Source organism: Acipenser ruthenus, chromosome 41, assembly GCF_902713425.1.
Source record: "Acipenser ruthenus chromosome 41, fAciRut3.2 maternal haplotype, whole genome shotgun sequence".
NCBI lineage: Eukaryota > Metazoa > Chordata > Actinopteri > Acipenseriformes > Acipenseridae > Acipenser > Acipenser ruthenus.
The window spans coordinates 4,566,686-4,586,846 of record NC_081229.1 but is presented as its reverse complement, the minus strand read 5'-3'; the positions used below and the strand labels follow the sequence as shown (position 1 = coordinate 4,586,846).

Below are 20,161 nucleotides of genomic sequence, written 5' to 3'. Positions count from 1 at the left end.
AACGCATTTTCTCTACAAGCCAACAGTTCTCCACTAGCCAAAAGTGAATGAGTTTACCTGCGCAGGGAAGAAAAAAACAAATACTGCTGGGGAAGGGCTACAATAATATAAATATGACTTTATTATTATTATTATTATTATTTATTTCTTAGCAGACGCCCTTATCCAGGGCGACTTACAATTGTTACAAGATAGCACATTATTTTTACATACAATTACCCATTAATACAGTTGGGTTTTTACTGGAGCAGTCTAGGTAAAGTACCTTGCTCAAGGGTACAGCAGCAGTGTCCCCCACCTGGGATCAAACCTACAAAGAGTCCAGAGCCCTAACCACTACTCCACACTAACAGCAAAAAAAAACAACACCAAAAACTAGATTTGTTTCCAGAGAAAGAAAGTGGTATCATAATATGAAACTGAAAATATAGCTCGCTTTTGTGTTCTGGGAATAGTAGTTTATCTGGAACATGCTGAAAGGTGTTTCCAAACAACAGAAATGCAAAAACTACAACTCCCATCATCCACGCATTTCAACAATATGCAATTCGCATTTAACTTGCTGTCAAGGGGTTTTCCATGCAATCGAGCAGTGACAGTTTATTTTTTGTCACCATCCGATTGATGCAATTTCCATTATTCAATAATTAACTCAATAATCGTGCATAGAAACGCTACAGCATTGCTTCAGCAGGGGGTGGGAAGGTGTGAGAGGCTCCACCAATTAAAACCAGGGATCAGACTATGTCATCTGCTAGTACTGTTTAAAAGCAGATGAGTATACAACAGAAGCATGCCGCCTCTGAGTAAAAAAAAAAAAAAAATCTCTGGGCTCCTCCAATTAATACCTGTTCTCAAATCATGTGATCTGCTACTGCTAGTACTGTGCTTAATAGCAGATAGGAGTTTATAACGGAGACTTGCCTCCTCAGAGGAAAAATAAAACCTCTCTGTGTTCCAGGAATGTAAGGGACCACTGGCACCAGGGAAGGGAATGCAGAGGCTGCCATCGCAGCGCTAAAAATTTTTTTACAGCAGTAAGACCGGCCAGCCAAATCCACTTTTGTTGTAGTGACAGATCACGTGAAAAGTCATCGTTTAGCAGCACGACCAAAGGAGAACAAGGAATGACTTTCCTGAGTATCGTGGATAAAGTCGAGCAAACCCGATCCCAAAATACAGCCACATCCGGACATTCCCAAAACATGTGAAAAAAAGGGCCCATGGCTCCCTGGGGACAAAGTGCACACAACAGGGTATCATTTGGAATCTTCTCCGAGGATTTTATTCTATGAATAAAATTAAAATGGATCAGCTGGTGATTAGGGTTTTCAGAAGCACAGCATAGATTATCCCAGACAGTATCCCAGCAAATGTCTGCATTTGCAGAAGGTAGGTCCCTATTCCAAATAGCATCAATCACCAATGGGTTATACAAGGCTCTTAAGTGAGTATAGAGTGTAGACAGCAGCCCTTTTGTTTTACCCCCTGTGCAAAGTATAATATGAAAGCTTTGTCCCCCAGGGAACTCCAATTAGAATAAATGGAATTAGATAAGTCATGTATTAAACAATCAAGAGATCTTTGGAATAGAATGATCTTTTAGCACATATGTATAGGCTACCTTCGTTACCATGTTTTCAGATGTTTTGTAATAAATAATAATGTGCATTGTGGAATAAAACACCGACCTCTGAGCCTGCTGCTTTACTTACTGTGTTGGAAAAGTAGGCCTAATAGCAGAAAGGAAAGTAATCTCTCTCTCCCCCATCTATCAGAAATCTGGCAACCCTGCTCCTGCGGTACGCACGGCAGGTGCAATTGATCAGCAGCTCCTGAGACAAACACGCAAAGAACTCTGAAGGTCTGCGCGGGCCTCAGTTTTAAACCTGACCAAGCACATCTTTCTTAAAACTGCGACGCGTGAGATTATCTGAATACTAAATATGTGACGTCATAGTTAATATAAACTGCCCACAACCCTAATAAACAACGACTGCCATCAAACGTGATTGACAGTATATGAAAACACACACAACCAATACATAAATAAACAAACTAGTGAGGTAGCTTTCATTTAAATCAGGTTGCCTTTAAAGCGGTCCACATGTGAAACATACTTAATTTATACATAGCCTACAACATAATGAAAATGTGACAGGAAATGCTTTCCGAATGTCGTTTTTCACTTACCATATAATCAAAAAATTTGAAAACGTTTAAAATGAACACCGACATGATGAATAGAGTATAATGTTCGAGAAACGTATCTACATCTCAAAAATAAAGGTAGTTTTCAAAATGCTACGAAACCCGGTTTTGTTTCTGTAATTCTGTTATTTTGACTATTGAAATCGATTAATCAATTTGGGGGCAGACTAGCCGGTCACATTTTAAAGGATTGTTTTAAGATCTTAAGAACATAAGAATGTTTACTAACGAGAGGAGGCCATTCAGCCCATCCTACTCGTTTGGTTGTTAGTAGCTTATTGATCCCAGAATCTCATCAAGCAGCTTCTTGAAGGATCCCAGGGTGTCAGCTTCAACAACATTACTGGGGAGTTGGTTCCAGACCCTCACAATTCTCTGTGTAAAAAAGTGCCTCCTATTTTCTGTTCTGAATGCCCCTTTATCTAATCTCCATTTGTGACCCCTGGTCCTTGTTTCTTTTTTCAGGTTGAAAAAGTCCCCTGGGTGGACATTGTCTATACCTTTTAGAATGTCGTTTTTGCGCATTGTTGCCTCCCTAAATATTTCAACGTATGAAGAAAACTTAAAACTTACCGGTTGAAGCACCCTGAACCAGGAAAAAAACTAGTAGCACAGCCAAAACATCAGCCATTTCTGCTGGCACAAAAAAATAAAAAAATAAAACCAACGACAGACGTCGTTATCTCGGTATGTGATTTAAAAATATGTATTTTCAGTAGGCTCTAAATCTTTTAAATGTTGCTCGTCTTCGACAACCAATGAAGTATTTGCTCTTACAAGACTTGTAAACAAAGGTAAAATTGCGAGGCGTGACTTTTAATCATTGTGTACCCTATACTGCGTGCTATTGACACTCTCCTAAAGCAGTAAGAGCAAATAAGCAACTCCGGTCAGATTAAACATTTACAAATGGTATGCAGTTATGTTGTTAATATTGTAAAAGTAAAACTATAACGCAAAATATCTAAGGTGTTCATTGAGGACAAAGTTCCTTTATCATTTGAAGTGGTATAATAAATAAGTCCTTATAATATTTTTGTAGACAGTTTTGTTTTCATTTGTCAAAAAAGATGATGCACAGCAAGCAAATATGATACTTAATCTAAAGTCGCCTGAAAATTCAATATATATATTCTCGTGCTTGAACCTCTGCAAATTCCCCTAGTTACTATTTTTGTTTCTGTAGCGGATATCACGTGCTGTTCTGTTGTAGTTACCAAGGACAAACAAAGCGCAGTTGGCAGACAAACTGAATGCAAGGTGCAGATCAAACTGGCAACTGAATCAGAATGGGTTACCTGCACAATATCCGGGTGATTGATTACACATACGAAGTGCCGAAAGGGAATTTTACAGTTGTATTTATATCTGTTAGCTAATAAATTAATTTCAAATATGAATAGGCCGACATTGTTTTAAAACATTAGTAATTTCAGTAACATTAGGATTTCAAATATCGTTTGCTAATATTTTCAGTTGAATTATAAATCTTTTTTTTCAATTGTAACTATTTAAATATGAATTTTTAATATTTGAAAATGTTGAATTAATTCCCCTTTGAAATCCCATGTACTACAGCCAAGAGTTTCTTATGCGATTAGCAATTTTATGAGCATTCTGAAATTTTCCAGTTTCATTAAAACGAACAAATATGTAACTGATTTCCCCCCACTTTCTATCACTTTCATAAATGAAAGTATAATATAGTTTAAGTGTTCATAAGTTGGTGCGTTATTTAAAGTTGTATAGTAGGGGAGACCGGGGTTGGTTGTCACACTTTTTACTTTTTATTATTTTCCTCAATCTGGTGACATTCTGAGAGGTTCTGTGCCTCGTTATATTGAAGAATAACTCTTCACGTACAAATTGGTTGTCAAAAAGTATGTTCTTGGTTTTACAGTAGACAATAATGCAACATTTTCTTGTTTTTTATAAAATAACAAAGTTTCTACTGTGTACAATGACAGAAAATGATGTATTTTTACATAAAAAATATAGACCTATATATATATTTGAAATGTTGCTACAAAATAATACCACAGCCTCCACAGAACCGGAGAACAAACAGTAAATAACTTAAATAAGCATTATATGGTGACATATCCCACATGTTGGTGTAAAAAAAAAGTAGAAAGAAAATAATATATAAGACTTCTTCCTATAGGATTGACATGTGACAACCAACCCCAAAAACTGTGTGACAACCTGCCCCAACCCGACTTCACATGACAATTTAATTCTCTCAGTACTACTGGGAGAACCTACTGGTTTTGTTTTTACACCAAAAGATAGCCAGTATCTGGTTGTATTAACATGGCCATCAGTTCAAACAAGTACTACTAAGAGTTATAACATAGGGTTAGGGTTAGGGTTAGGGTTAGGGTTAGGGTTAGGGTCCAGTACTACTAAGAGTTATAACATAAATAACAAGATATACATTTTTTACTTTGGATGCATTTTTTGCCACATTTTGCATTATGTCGCCTGTGGAGCAGTGCACACATGTACTGAGAGCAGAAATGTGTTCCAACCTGCACCAAAGCACCAAAGAAAAACGTGCAAGTCTTTTAAAACAATGCAAACTGAAATCTGAAACTGTTGAAAGGGAACACATTTCTACGGGTGTGATCACACTCCTAGAGGTACTGCAAATACAAGGGGCTGCATTGCTAAAGGCTCTATAACCGCTCTCTTTTCCTTGACAGTCAGTTACAGAGACAGAGAGAGAGAGAGAGAGAGAGGAGGAGAGAGAGAGAGAGAGAGAGAGAGAGAGAGAGAGAGAGAGAGAGAGAGAGAGAGAGAGAGAGAGAGAGAGAGAGAGAGAGAGAGAGAGAGAGAGAGAGAGAGAGAGAGAGAGAGAGAGAGAGAGAGAGAGAGAGAGAGAGAGAGAGAGAGAGAGAGAGAGAGAGCAAAGCAGTTGTGTGACCAAAGTGAGTGGTGCTGAAACTGAGAGGGCAACAGGACAGTGACAGAACACAAAACCTCTAGAGCCCTGAATCTTGGGGAGATACACTTGGTTAAGTCCTGGCTTTAGAATCATTTTGCTTAAACTCAACCTATGTCAGCTTGCAAATTTAAGAACGTTATCTTATTCAACTGGTCGTGTGACACACAGCAACACAGAATGGATGGACAGTGAAACTGACATCAGGGATGCAAGTAAGCTTCCCATTGCAGAGCAGTTTGATCTACTGGTTTTAGTTGAAGCTGACACACCAGAGCTTGTCACCTATAGACTGGGGCTAATCGTGCTCGTATTAAAACCTGGAATTTCTATCAATCTGTAATTTTCCAAATGTTTTTGGAACAGTACAGGTAGTGGACAAAACACCAATGTAAAGTCACTTAATAGGGCATTGGGCCACTATGGTATCCCGCTCTGTGGAGTTTTCGCGGACCGTTTTTGAAGAAACTGGCTGCTCGCGCCCCAGGTTAAAATTTGCAGTCAATTGAGCTGCAGTTGCTCGTCTGTTTTGTCCTGCACTTCGAATTAAGACACGGACATCATGATCCTGGAGTATGCACTTCCGCCCTCTGTTGCCCTTTGCTGATGATGTCTTTCCCTCGGAGTTCCATGCCGACATCACCTTAGACACCGTTGCTCGTGAAACATCAGCAAGTTGAGCTGTCTTGGTCACTGAAGCTCCTGCCAAGCGCACCCCAACAATCACCTCTCTTTCAAAGTCACTGAGATTTCCTCTTGTAGCCATGCTAGCCATAATTATAGGCAACCAGGCCTGTCCAGCATTTTTATACATGACCCTAAGCATGCTGGGATGTTATTTGCTTAATTAACGCATGAGCCACACCTGTGTGGAAGCCCTTGCTTTCAATATACTTGGTGTCCCTCATTTACCCAGGTGTTACCCAGGTATTGATTTATTAATGCAGTTCTCTTTGTTGTTTGAATTTACTACATTCCAAAATATAATGTTGTTCAGTTACAGTTTCCAACCTTTGACAATCGCCACATAATCCATCTACGTGTTTCCCTATTCTAAAAAGATGCTGACTCAATGCCGTATGTCCAATTCTCAATCTCTTCATTATAGTTTCTTACACCCTGTTCAATTCCCCTCTAGATGTTTCACTCCCTAATCTAACCTTTGGATGTACATCATAATAAAACCTTCCCTTAGGAATGTGTTCCCATTGGTTTTGCCATAATTCCAGGATTGGTTGTTTAGTTATTGCAATTATTTCTGCCTGGCATAGAGGGAGTGCCACTTCCTTTCTCAATAACCCATTTTTTGCCATAAAATCCACCTGTTCATTGCCTAACACCCCAGAATGCCTTGGTATCCATGCTAATATAATCTCTATATCTTTGATTGCACATTCATTTAATGCTATTAAAATATAAAATATAAAATATTTTCTAACTCCACTCCCTGTCTCAGTAGCATTCAGTGAACTCAAAGAATCAGTAAACAGAACTACTCTGTCTGTTTTTATTTCCAACACTTTATGTATCGCAAATAACAATGCCATTGCTTCTGCAGTACTAACTCTCTTACCTGCACATTCCCCTTATCTGCGCCGAGCTCCACCCCTAGAATCAGTGACACGCCTATCACTAGTTGGCAGGTGTATCAGATAATGGCTGACTCTATGAGGGGAAGTTTTGACTCCACCAAGATGGCCACTACAAGCCAACCATAGACTTAAGGTCTGTTCCATCTTGGTGAGGTCACAGAGTTAGTGAACACAGCGCCACCACCAGTTGGGATGCTGAAATCCCTGTTTTGCCCGTCACTTTGTCTTGTTACTATGTCTCGTGATAAACTGTATATAGAAAGTGATAAATTGATAGAGAACTTTTTTTTCAGAGTATAATCTTATCTTGTGTCAATGAAATGGTCAATAAAGAAGCCAGATATTGAAATGAAAACTTTATTGAAATAATATTGCAAAAAATACAGTCAGAAGTACAGAATATGAATAATGAGAAAATCTATATCACTACTCATTACATATTAATATTAATAAACAGCAGACAAACCCTTAACCATAGCCTTAATGATTTAACCCCATGTTGCATTGCGTCCAGCAGACTGCACATTGAATCAGGTGCACCTGACTGTGTGTTTGTGAACAGAACAAGTGTTTATAATAAATTGTGCTTGTTGGATTATTTTCACTTTAAACGTTTAATGATGCTGCATGACTCTCCTTCAATGCATTATCATTTCAAGCTTTTGTCCAGTGTGTATGAAAAAAATATCCCCAGTTCATTTAGCTGGGTTTTCTTTTGACTAATATAGCTAATTTGTTTATCAGTTTACTGTCATGCAACATTGGGTTAATAAACAGCAGTGGATCTAAACACTGCTGTCCTTTCACTCTACATTCTGGTGTTTCTTTTTAAATACAGGCTGATTATAAAGCCCACAGGGGGCGCCACCACTCTTAAACTATGCTGCAGGATTGCTTCCATTGCGATAGGCAGCTCCAGTCCTGGAGGGCCATTCATCCAGGTAGTGATTAAGGACATGGTAGGAACAAAGAACTAGTCATGCTTACCCAGACTCCCTTGCAGCTCCTGCTCATAACTTGTGCAGATTTGTGGCTCAGATCAAGAGCTGTCAAACTCCTTTCATTTTAGAGTCAAGTGCAAATAAGAATGGTCTTTATCTGCCAGTATCTGATAAGCAATTAAACCTGGTGTTCTTAAAGTGCAGCTTTAATAATTCCATTATTCATTTTTGTCTCCACCCTCTCCCGTAGTATTTTTTATTGCGCCCCCTATGGGATTGTACAGTAACATGCAAGTCGTCCATTTTTCCGATCTTGTCTTTGCAAACTGACCTACTTGTAATCACTCTGCGTATATTTTTTATCCCTACATTTTTTAGAATGTGAAAAATCTTTATCATAAATCCTTATTATAAATCAAAGTTGCACTAGTAACTAACGTAATATATTGTACTTATTATAAATTAAAATTAGACCCATCACCTTAATATAAATCAGTGTTGCACCAATTGATTAACCCTACAATAAATTCAAATAAAACCAAAAAACCTTATTATAAATCATATTACAAATAACAAATGTTGTGTATATATTGGAATTATCACTTGGAAATACACCCATCTCCACAATATAAATCAGTGCTGTTTCCTCAATACACCTTATTTAAAATCTAGTTGTAGTTGCTAACATACAATTAAAATGCATACTCAAAAGCCTAAATTAAACCTTAATCCCACTGAATCTATTTACCTTAATCCATCCACTAATTGAATAGAATAGAATATTGATTTGTTTATATATTGGCAATACAGCCCAAAACCCTGGTATCTCACAGATCAGAGCACTTTTCTTCATCTTCCTCATCTTCCTCCTCCTCCTCTCCCACATCCTTGTGGAAAATCTCTCCATCTTGTTTTCTCCAGCGCATCTTCATGCCGTCCATCGGAAACGTCTGGGAGAGGTGCTCCCGAATCTGAAACAGCAAGACACATACTGGTATCAATGAACACAAGTTCTGTCTGTCTATCTAGCTGGGAAATGAGAGAACAACGTCAAATAAATAAACTATGAGATAAATAATTTGTCACAAAGTACAGTCTACATGAAATGGTCTCGGTTTTATATTTCTGAAAGGGAATGTCACCCACCTGCTCTAAAATGGCTTCGCTCACTTTGGGGTCTTCAAGATTCATTCCTTTTGGTGCAGTAAGTTTGACCCTTCCGATTGCCATGTTATCTGTGCAGACAAACAGAAGAGTTCACACACACATTATATAAACACAATATAAAACAAGAGGACCCCCTCAATGTGCAGCACAGTGTGTGCGTTCAGTGCAAGGCTCAGATGGGGGGCTGTTACCAATAACACAAGAAGCAGGCACAGGGGTAGATTTTTAAAGATGTCATTTAAGATGTTTAAATGACTGTCTAGTGTTAGGGCAATTTTCTGAAGTATAGAAGTGTTGCACATTAGGCACCATTTGAATGCCTGCATGCTAGTTTAGGCCTCATTGACATTCCCATTTGTGGTTTTCAATGCATTGACACATTTACAATGAGTAGTTTAGATAGCCTGAGTTATCCTTCAGCTTTCCCATTATTGTTGCTGAACACAAACCTTACATGGCTTAAATAGGTGTAGTGGTTCACACGAAACATGAGGTGGGCTTTGAATCACACTGATCTGATTTCACTCCATACCTTTAGATCTTGGAGTGGAAGGAGGGTCTGAGGGGCTTGGATCTGTAAGGAAATAATGAAAATAAATAAATAAGTAAAATTAAACAATTAAGTCATTTATAACAAAGCCACTGTCCTGATTAGGGTTGTGAATTACACTCGACAGATTGCACTCCATACCTTTAGAGACTGGAGTGGAAGGAGGGTCGGAGGGGTTTGGATCTGTAAGGAAATAATGAAATCAATAAATAAGTAAAATAAAATAATTAAATCATTTATAACAAAGCCAATGTTACGAGTTGTGAATTACATTGAACTGACTCCACTCCATACCTTTAGAGACCGGTGTAGAAGGTGGGCTTGAGGGTTTAGGATCTGTAAGAAAAATAAATACAAATAATGAATACAGCTGCTGATCCAAACAAGCTGCTCAGTTCAGTGATTTGTTCAGAGTACTGATTTGGAATCTGAACCATACTGAAAATGTCTTGTCTACTCTTTGTTTAATATTCTTGACACAATGTGCAATATTGAATAATTAATGTTATCATTTACTTACCTCACCCCTAGCCTTTGAAATTCCTTACCAACTTTTGTCATACAAGCAGAGTCTCATTTTAAAGAATTTGCCTAGTTAACCAACTATGAACGAAATATTCTAACAAAACTGCTTCTGAAAAGACTCATATCAGTGCACAATGCTTAAGTGATGGGCTTCAGTGCACGGCACAGCTCTACGACTTCCCCTCCTCACTCCCAGTCTAGAGGAGTCTTTTTAGAAGCATTTGTTTACTGGAGTAGCACATTCTTTTCTAAGGCCAGAGTATACCCACCTTCTGCTGCAGGTGAAGTTCCAGAGTGCCCAGGGGAGCTGGCTTGAGGAGAGGTGCCGTCCATCGTGGAAGGCTGCTGGGATTGTTCTCCTCCATCTGGTGTTTGGGAAGCGGCTGGCCGGGTGGTTGGAGAGCTCTGAGAGTCAGACTGAACAGTGGTGGTGTCCTGTGGATCTGTGGAAAGGATCACATAGAAACAAAATGGTAGTTACTACTGACAGGATGTTCAGGGAGTGTGAATATGAGCCTATCACTCCAGGTTTTACCTCTTTACATTCTATTCCAGTAAGATATGGAATTGATTTTAAGATCCTACTCAACCTATGAGGCATTACATGGTTTTGCTGCATTATATAAGTTATTTTTTCCATATATCCCTGACCGTACACCAGCCATTTGACTCTGTACCCACCCGCTGCTGCAGGAGGAGAGGGGCTGGCCATCGTGGAAGGATGCTGGGATTGTTGTTCTCCATCTTCTGTTTGGGAAGAGTCAAACTGAACAATGGTGGTGTCATGTGGATCTGTGGAAAGGATCACATAGAAACAACCTGGTAATTACTATTGACAGGATGTGGGGTCCTAATACCTGTTCAGGGAGTGTGAATATGATCCCATCACCCCGGGTTTTACCTCTTTACATTCTATTCCAGTAAGATATGGAGTTGATTTTAAGATCCTACTCTTGACCTACGAGGCGTTACATGGTCTTGTTCCATTATATCTCACAGAGTTTTTATCTCTATACATCCCTGGCCATACACCAGCCCCATCACTCTGCACCCACCCGCTGCTGCTGGAGGAGAGGTGCTGCCCATCGTGGAAGGCTGCTTGGATTGTATTTGAGAAGAGGCTGGCCGGGTGGTTGGAGAGCTCTTAGAGCCAGACTGAACAGTGGTGGGGTTCTGTAGATCTGTGGAAAGGATCACATAGAAAGAATCAACCAATCTCATAATTGCTGCACTGTGATGCGCACTGCTTTTGGGTCTCTAACTGTTTTCTGATTACATGTCGATCACACAAAATACTGTAATGAATCACTAGCATATGACTAATATGACTCCTAGCCTTGATCCAGAACATAAGCCTCTTCAGAAGCTGCCAGCAATGAGAAGAAACAACAATGGAGACACACACCCACACTTATATAAAGCGTCTCTATAACTCAGAAGTGACTTGCCTTTGTAACAGATGAACTTGTTGTTGTCATTGCAGTTGTTCACCTGCCATGCCCCAAAATTCCAATGAGAGGTCTTGAGCGTCACACAGTCTGAAGTGCTCCATGTCTCTCCCCAGTTGCTGTAGCTGAAGGTTTCCCCATTTCCCCAGCCCCAAGACCCACCGTCCCTCCTCAGTCCTATCCAGTAGTCGATATTGGAAGTGTCTTTGTTCATCAGCTGTTCGATATCCAGGAGCACGTCTTGGCTTGTGATGCTCACCAGGTCTGTGTACAGAGATCTGCAGTGTTCTCTGGCTTCATCCGCATTCTTCACTGTGTCAACCAGGAAGTACTCCCTCTGACCGCACAGCGCAGAAGGTCCTGCAGAGAAACACAACAGTGTACAGTGGACACAAGGGTTAGTGGTAGATGTCCATTTTACTATGCCCAATATTTTATTTGTCACAGACTTGTTATAATAACAATGTCTCAAATGTTGAAGAACATCGAGCTAGCAAAATATGTCCTCTAAATATTCCCATTATTTCTCACAGTTTCCTATTATTATTTATTTCTTAGCCGACGCCCTTATCCAGGGTGACTTACAATTGTTACAAGATATCACATTATACATACATCACATTCTTTTTTACATACAATTAACCATTTATACAGTTGGGCTTTTACTGGAGCAATCTAGGTAAAGTACCTTGCTCAAGGGTACAGCAGCAGTGTCCCCCACCTGGGATTGAACCCACGACCCTCCGGTCAAGAGTCCAGAGCCCTAACCACTACTCCACACTGCTGCCCCTATATAAAAGAAGCACACATTATGGTAAAGTTGTATTGGATTTTTTTTAATGGATTTTTTTTTCAAAGCTGTTACTGAAGTAAATGTACTGATCCCTTGTTTCAGATATTTCAAAGCTGTCCCTGCGTTCTGCTTCAAGAGGTCTCAGGAGGGAACACACTGTTTGAGTTCCTGTAAAAACTCCGGAACCAGTCACTGCTTCTCCACTGACTCGCGTGTTTTCAGTCTCACCTCTTGTAAAATGGAAGGAGCGATTGGTAAATTTAGTTAATTAGCAGCTTACCAATAGAAAAAGTCAAATACATCTTTATATCTTTAATAAAAGAAAATTGAGACCTACAAAATGATAATAATTCATATTAGATGAGATTTACTGCAATTATTTTGGTACCTCCATGTCCTTTCCTACATTCTAATGGCGTTGCACTTCTGCAATATTATATCAACACTTTAGTGGAAAGTGAAGCTGCTGCCTGGGGACAAATCACACACAGGCAGTTTCCAATTCAAAGAAAGGAGAGGTGCTAATGAAATAGCAACAGAGGGCTGGACAAGTTGCACCATGTTGTCATTTACAGCAAACGCCCCTCCCCACATACAGTGCTGTAGGGGACAGTATTTCTTTGTATTGTATATTATTAGTAGGAGTTGTAATAATAATAGTACACAATACTGTGGCACCCAAAAATATTCTGACAGTTTCCCCAAGCTTTAAAATAACAGAGATGATGCAACATGCAGATCAATCGATTGATTGTAAACATCCGTATGAACTCTTCTCAGAAAGCGATTCTCCTTACCTGCCATACAGACGAAGCACTGAGGGTTACCACAAGGTTCAGCTCCCCACTCTCCGGTGGGAATCATGACTCCACAATCTCCATTAGCATCTGGTTCCCAACTCAGCCATTTGCTGTATTGAAAGGCCACACCGGTTGACCATTCCCAAGGCGAGCTGACTGTGTTTCTGCGCAGACCCAACCAAAACGTGTAATCTGAGAGCCGGGAAATCAGTGCCTTGACTGCCAGCATTTCCTCTTCACTGGGAACACTAACCAGATCAATGAAATTACTTTGACAGTATTGACGAGCTTGGTCCCAGGTCTTTGTATCTCTGCTGACGTGGTATCTTCTTGGGGGGCAGCAGACTGAGAGACCCACCATCAATGCACAGACTACAACGACAGTAGTAATAAGAGACTAGTGCAGTGTTCGTGTAAGAATATGTAACCAAACCCCATTTCACACTGGCACTCCCACCCAGGTCCCGACCCGGGTTCTGGCTACCCACCTCAGGATATGCGTCCCCACCTCACAGAATGGACTGTATGGTAGACTGGAACTTACCAGCCACAATGAAGACTGTCAGTCTGCACATCGTTGCGATGCTCAGAAATGCCCTGTCACTCCGGGGGGTGTTTTCTAGAAACAAACAAAAAACAAATTACCAGCAACGATGATGTCAGTAAGAATAAGCCATGATGTCATGCCCTTCAGTGTAGCGCACCTCAGTGTGTATTTTACAGGGCAAGAGCATCGCATGGCATTTAATTTTCACCTTCCATGATCTTTTTATGATGTTTGACTGGTTCTGAGTTCTGTTGCTCCAATATTGAGTTTGAATCTTTTTTCTCTGTATCAGGAGCTCGTTACTGGGATTCTACAGGCTCAGATAATGCCAGCTGGATTCTGATAGAAAGCTAGAAATGCATTCATAATCACTAGATTCAACTCCGTGGCTTGTTCATTGGTTTCAGGAGCTCGTTGGTATTTAGATTGGTTCCCCCTTTTTTTTGTTAACATAATTAAGAATATGAAAAGAGTAGTATATACCTTTGTACCATTACTACATTAGACTTGCATTTACTGTACATGGTTTTTGTATTATTATTATTATTATTATTATTATTATTATTTATTTCTTAGCAGACGCCCTTATCCAGGGCGACCTACAGTCGTAAACAAAAATACATTTCAGGAATCACGGTACAAGTAATAATACAATTAAGAGCAAGATAAATACAATGACTTTGGTTCTAGAAAGTACAAGTATGACAAAATACGATTCAATAACGGAGCAGATAACAGTGCCAGTGATAGTTACATCAGGATATAATTAAATACAAAATACTACAGATTAAATAACACTTGACAGATTACAAACATTGGGTTGTGACCATAATTATATATATATATATATATATATATATATATATATATATATATATATATATATATATATATATATATATATACACACACACACACTACCGGTCAAAAGTTTTAGAACACCCCCATTTTTCCAGTTTTTATTGAAATTTAAGCAGTTCAAGTCCAGTGAATAACCTGAAATGGTACAAAGGTAAGCGGTAAACTGCCAGAGGTTAAAAAAAAAATTTATGTTACCAAAAACTGAAAAATAATGTACATTTCAGAGTTATACAAAAAGGCCTTTTTCAGGGAACAAGTAATGGGTTAACAACTTACAGCTGTTCTGCAGCAATGAAGTAAATTAAGCCTTGAAAGTTGATGCTAACAATTCCTACAGGTGTCCCAACTTTTGTTGATTACTTACAAAGTCTCTGTCTGTATAAAAGCAGTGTTGGAACAGACTGTGTTACTACACCCTCTTAAGCATTATTTGGACAGTATTGTATATTGGTCTCATAATGGCGAGAAAAAGGCAATTAACAAAGGAAGACAGACAGACCATTGTAACCCTTAAAAGTGTAGGTCTTTCCTTTAGAGAAATTGCAAAGAAAGCCAAGGTGTCAGTGAGTACAGTTTCCTACACCATCAAAAGGCACTTGGAAACTGGAGGAAACTCTGACAGGAAGAGGTCTGGCAGACCCAAAGCCACAACAGAATCAGAAGACAAGTTTCTGAGAGTCAACAGCTTGCGTGATAGGCGGCTCACAGGACAACAGCTTCAAGCACAGCTTAACACTGGTCGAAGTAAGCAAGTCTCAGATTCAACTGTGAAGAGAAGACTTCGAGCTGCAGGTTTGACAGGTCGAGTGGCAGTAAGAAAGCCATTGATAAGATGGCAAAATAAGAAAAAGAGGCTTGCCTGGGCCATGAAGCACTGCCAGTGGACTACTGGAAGTGAAGACTGGAAGAAGGTCTTATGGACCAATGAATCAAAATTTGAAATCTTCGGTTCATCACGCAGGGTTTTTGTACGCCGTCGAGTAGGCGAAAAGATGGTTCCTCGGTGTGTGACACCAACTGTCAAACATGGAGGAGGAAGCGTGATGGTCTGGGGCTCTTTTGCTGGATCCAGAGTTGACGACTTGCACAGAGTGAGTGGCACCCTGAACCAAAACTGCTACCACAGCATTTTGCAGCGCCATGCAATACCCTCTGGTATACGCCTAGTTGGTCAGGGGTTCATCCTACAGCAAGATAATGACCCAAAACATACCTCCAGGCTATGTCAGAACTACCTTAGAAGAAAAGAACAAGACGGTAGGCTTCAAATCATGGAATGGCCAGCACAGTCTCCAGACTTAAACCCCATCGAGCTGGTTTGGGATGAACTGGACAGAAGGGTGAAAGCAAAGCAACCTACAAGTGCAACACATTTGTGGGAACTTCTGCAACAGTGTTGGGAAGAACTTTCCGAACAATATTTGATTTCCATTGTAGAAAGAATGCCACGAGTGTGTTCGGCTGTTATATCTGCAAAAGGTGGCTACTTTGATGAGTCAAAAATTTAGATTAAATTTTGTTAAACAAAACGATTCCATGATTTCTTTTTTATCTCCAATTGTTTATTTGTTCTATGCTTTAATTTCAGAGTACATTGAGACATTAAACTGCATAAATTTCAATAAAAACTGGAAAAATGGAGGTGTTCTAAAACTTTTGACCGGAAGTATATATATAACTGTTAATGGTTTATGTAGGCCTGTATTTTTATTTTACATCTACTTTGAAATTCTAATTTCAGTCTGTGTTTCATTCAGGATATGTAAATACATGGCACAGGGATATTTAGCTATGACATACAAACTCCATTGGCATATGTGACACACAAATCCATGTTGGGCCAGGTTACATGCATTTGTAGAAGGGATGATCCTTGTGGGATACTCACAGACAAAAAGCAGGTCAACATGATATGACCAAAGGGACTTAAACAAAGTGATCATCATTCAACTTTGATAAATCAATTGGCATATGAGCTTAAAGGACAGAACAAAAACTGGGATGCAAATAATATGAGTGATGACCTGAACTTCAGCTTCCTATATTTTATTGTGTATACCTAGGCTAACCTATACAGACATGTAAGCATGTCAATTTTACATTGTAAATAAGATGAGAATGACACACATCATTCTTACTTTAATACGATTAAGTAAATGTAGATTGTGTGAATCTATACCCCTATAAAAATGTACCACGGTTCTATAGTGTAGCTATACTATTATTATTATGGTTGTACTGCATTATTGTAACACAGGGAATTGTACATTGATGGTGTAGGATTGTGACAGGCTGACCGGGGTAAGGAGACTCAGAGTCAGGATGTGCAGGGAAAAGCGCTACGGCACGTATTTATTAAATAAAACAAACAAAATAAACAGTTTAAACAAAAACAGCTCTCGCACACACAGGATCAGAGATCTACCCTCTCCAGAATCCTAACACCAACTAAACCTGTGCTCTCAGTGCTCCCTTATATACACACACCTGTGCAGCAATTTACACCCACTTAATCAATTAAACCCTCCACCACATTCTCACATGTTTTTAAAGTGCTAGTGAATTAACCCTTTAATTACCCACCACCACTACAAAACACACATATACACAGGCCAGTACCCTCATTCTGCCACATTCCTCCCCCCTTATGTGCGTAGCACATACAGGCCCTCAACGGGCCACCTCCCCCCCCATTCCACCAGATTTGGGAGGGAGGGTGGGAGGAAATGTTGGGGACCAGTCGACCCCTGTCAAACACCAGACGGGCAGGGCCAGTCCTCCCCCCTTGTGCACCCTGCCGTCTGGAGTTCGCTGGCCCCAACACTCCCCAGCACTCCTTCACCTCCATGGGGCTTTTGTAAGGGGGTGCCCGTTTAACCCCCGTGACTACCCCATAAACCCAATGTCTTTATTGTCCCTTCTCGGGTCCCTCCTGGATACCCGTCAGTTGGCCCAGGCAGGTTGGCCGCCCCTAGCAGCATAGGCACTGGATTGGGTCCCTCCGCTGGCACTGGAATAACTGGCGCTGACGCTGGATCCTCCTGAACCACTGGCACTGGACCCTCCGGAACCACTGGCACTGGACCCTCCGGAACCACTGGCACTGGACCCTCCGGTGGAGTAGCAGACAGCACGGCAACCTCAGGTGGAGCAGCAGACAGCACGGCAACCTCGGGAGTGGCCAACAGTGCAGGAACCTCCGGCCAGGGTGGCAGCGGCCAGAGTTCCTCTTCCCTGTTGGCAACAGGAGGAAGAGCCCGCTCCAGCTCCTCTGATGGCGGAAGCGGGAACAGCAGCTCGTCTCCCTCTGGTGGCGGAGGCGGGAACAGCAGCTCGTCTCCCTCTGGTGGAGGAGGCGGGAACAGCAGCTCGTCTCCCTCTGGTGGAGGAGGCGGGAACAGCAGCTCGTCTCCCTCTGGTGGAGGAGGCGGGAACAGCTCCTGCTGCTCTGCTCCTGGCGGTGGTGGAGACAGAGGCAGCTCCTGCTGCTCTGCCCCTGGCGGTGGTGGAGACAGAGGCAGCTCCTGCTGCTCTGCCCCTGGCAGTGGTGGAGACAGAGGCAGCTCCTGCTGCTCTGCTCCTAGCGGTGGTGGTGTCGGAGACAGAGGCAGCTCCTGTTGCTCTGCTCCTGGCAGTGGAGGTGGCGGAAAGGCTGCCGACTCCTTCGGCAGTGGTGATGGGGCTGATGCTGGCCACTCAGAGGGAGGCTGTGGCGGTGCTGGCTCCCTCTGTCGTGGCGGCTGGGCTGCTGTGCGTCGTGCTCCCTTCAGCAGCATAAATAGAGGCTGCTGGGGGACACCAGCATCCTGCCCTTCTCCCCCCCAGAAAAATTCAGGGGGTTGAGCCTGTAACTCCTCCCCTTCTGGCCCTGGAGACGGCAGTAATGGCTCCTCCCCTTCTGGCTCTTGGGACGGCAGCAATTGCTCCTCCCCCTCTAGCTCTCGGGACGGCAGCAGCAGGTGAACCAGCAGGCATGCTCCCTCTGCTGGTGGCGGCGATGGAGGAAGAGACAGCAGGTAATCTTCCCCTGCTGGTGGAGGTGGCACTGACTCCTCCCTCTCGGGCCGTGGACGCACCGACTCCTCCCTCTCGGGCCGTGGACGCACCGACTCCTCCCTCTCGGGCTGTGGACATTCGGGCTCCTCCCACTCAGGCTGTGGACGTTCAGGCTCCTCCCACTCGGGCCGTGGACGTTCAGGCTCCTCCCACTCGGGCCGTGGATGTTCGGGCTCCTCATAGTACCGGAAGGGACAGGCGGCAAACTGATGTTGCTGGTTACAGAGGGGGCACAACAGTGGTGACCTACAGCTCCTCGGGTACCTGGCCCTGATGTACTCCTCCTCCTCCCTGTCCCTCGCTTCCCGGGCCTTCTTCCACCTCATCTTCTCTTCCTTTTTTTTTTTTTTTTTTTTTTTAAACAAAACAAAAAAATCCTGCACTCCTGCTCCAAGTCTCCAGAGGCGCTATCCCACTTCTCTGACACCAAATGTGACAGGCTGACCGGGGTAAGGAGACTCAGAGTCAGGATGTGCAGGGAAAAGCGCTACGGCACGTATTTATTAAATAAAACAAACAAAATAAACAGTTTAAACAAACACAGATCTCGCACACACAGGATCAGAGATCTACCCTCTCCAGAATCCTAACACCAACTAAACCTGTGCTCTCAGTGCTCCCTTATATACACACACCTGTGCAGCAATTTACACCCACTTAATCAATTAAACCCTCCACCACATTCTCACATGTTTTTAAAGTGCTAGTGAATTAACCCTTTAATTACCCACCACCACTACAAAACACACATATACACAGGCCAGTACCCTCATTCTGCCACACTGATACATATATTATACAATACAATTGTACTTTCACAGATACCATCGTACCTTGTTCCAAAATCCAGTGGTACATTTTTATAGGGTTCCGTTTTAACAGTATTGTTGCACTAGAAACAAACGGATAATTGAACAGTTTCCAAAGAAGCGGAGGGCAGTATATTAATCAGAGAGTATCAAGCAATATTTTTAAAATACCATTCTCAACAATACTTGCACATTGTCTTCTTTTTTTTTTACATACATTACATACCGCAAATAATTAACGATTACTACTTTTGTATATATTATATGGAAACGTAAGCGCATTAATTAATACAGCCTTTATAAATGTAATGATGATTACATTGTTTATTTAGAACGCAATGCCGATGTATTTATTATTTGAAAAACATCAATAAAATGCGCATATTACATGTTACGACATTGACAATACAGAGAAAAGCAGGTTCCGTAAACAAACAAACAAACAAACAAAAAAAAAAAACGACTTCACATGGGTGGGATCAGAGCATCAATGCGAGGACTTGGAAATTGCGTCACTGTAGAGGCGGAGTTATAAGGGTACCAGGCTTGGGGTGTCAGGCTTGGGGTGTGAGGCGTGTGTCGTCCGTCTTGCAGGTAGACACTGTTGTTAATTTCCGTGTTTTAATATACGCAAATAACGCATGGGAGGAAATGTCGCTGCTGACGTGATAGAGAAAACTAGAAGTGGTTGCTCTGTGCATTGAATGATTGAGGGTGAGGGTTAGGGTTAGGGTTAGGGTTGTCTTGTCTTGTATTGTTAATGTGTGTTTCGTGTTGTGTTTTCACACTGGACACTGCAATGTCATGCTTGCAGAGATTATGTAAAGCCCTTTATTTTAATGGACCGAAAATGTCACGTGTTATATATATATATATATATATATATATATATATATATATATATATATATATATATA

At 41.4% G+C, this 20,161-nt stretch overlaps 1 protein-coding gene across 1 annotated transcript; it reads right to left on the bottom strand.

The window, feature by feature from the left end:
- Positions 1 to 8,506: 8,506 nt before the first annotated feature.
- Positions 8,507 to 13,584, bottom strand: LOC131709026 (uncharacterized). Its single transcript, XM_059010630.1, has 10 exons — positions 13,516 to 13,584; positions 12,969 to 13,343; positions 11,379 to 11,738; positions 10,986 to 11,111; positions 10,612 to 10,722; positions 10,200 to 10,373; positions 9,700 to 9,741; positions 9,547 to 9,588; positions 8,835 to 8,923; positions 8,507 to 8,659 (listed from the first exon to the last, which is right to left on the bottom strand). The coding sequence occupies exons 1-10, from the start codon at positions 13,544 to 13,546 to the stop codon at positions 8,516 to 8,518; spliced, it is 1,494 nt and encodes a 497-aa protein (XP_058866613.1). The 5' UTR covers positions 13,547 to 13,584; the 3' UTR covers positions 8,507 to 8,515.
- Between the last annotated feature and the right edge of the window lie 6,577 nt (positions 13,585 to 20,161).

Excerpts from the sequence above, each read along its gene's own strand:
- LOC131709026 (XM_059010630.1), bottom strand. The coding sequence starts at position 13,546 with ATGTGCAGACTGACAGTCTTCATTGTGGCTG. Across the intron at positions 10,374-10,611 it reads CTCTCCTCCTGCAGCAGCGG|ATCCACAGGACACCACCACT; the intron begins GTGGGTACAGAG and ends TCCTTTCCACAG. Across the intron at positions 8,924-9,546 it reads TTCCACTCCAGTCTCTAAAG|ATAACATGGCAATCGGAAGG; the intron begins GTATGGAGTGCA and ends TTGTCTGCACAG.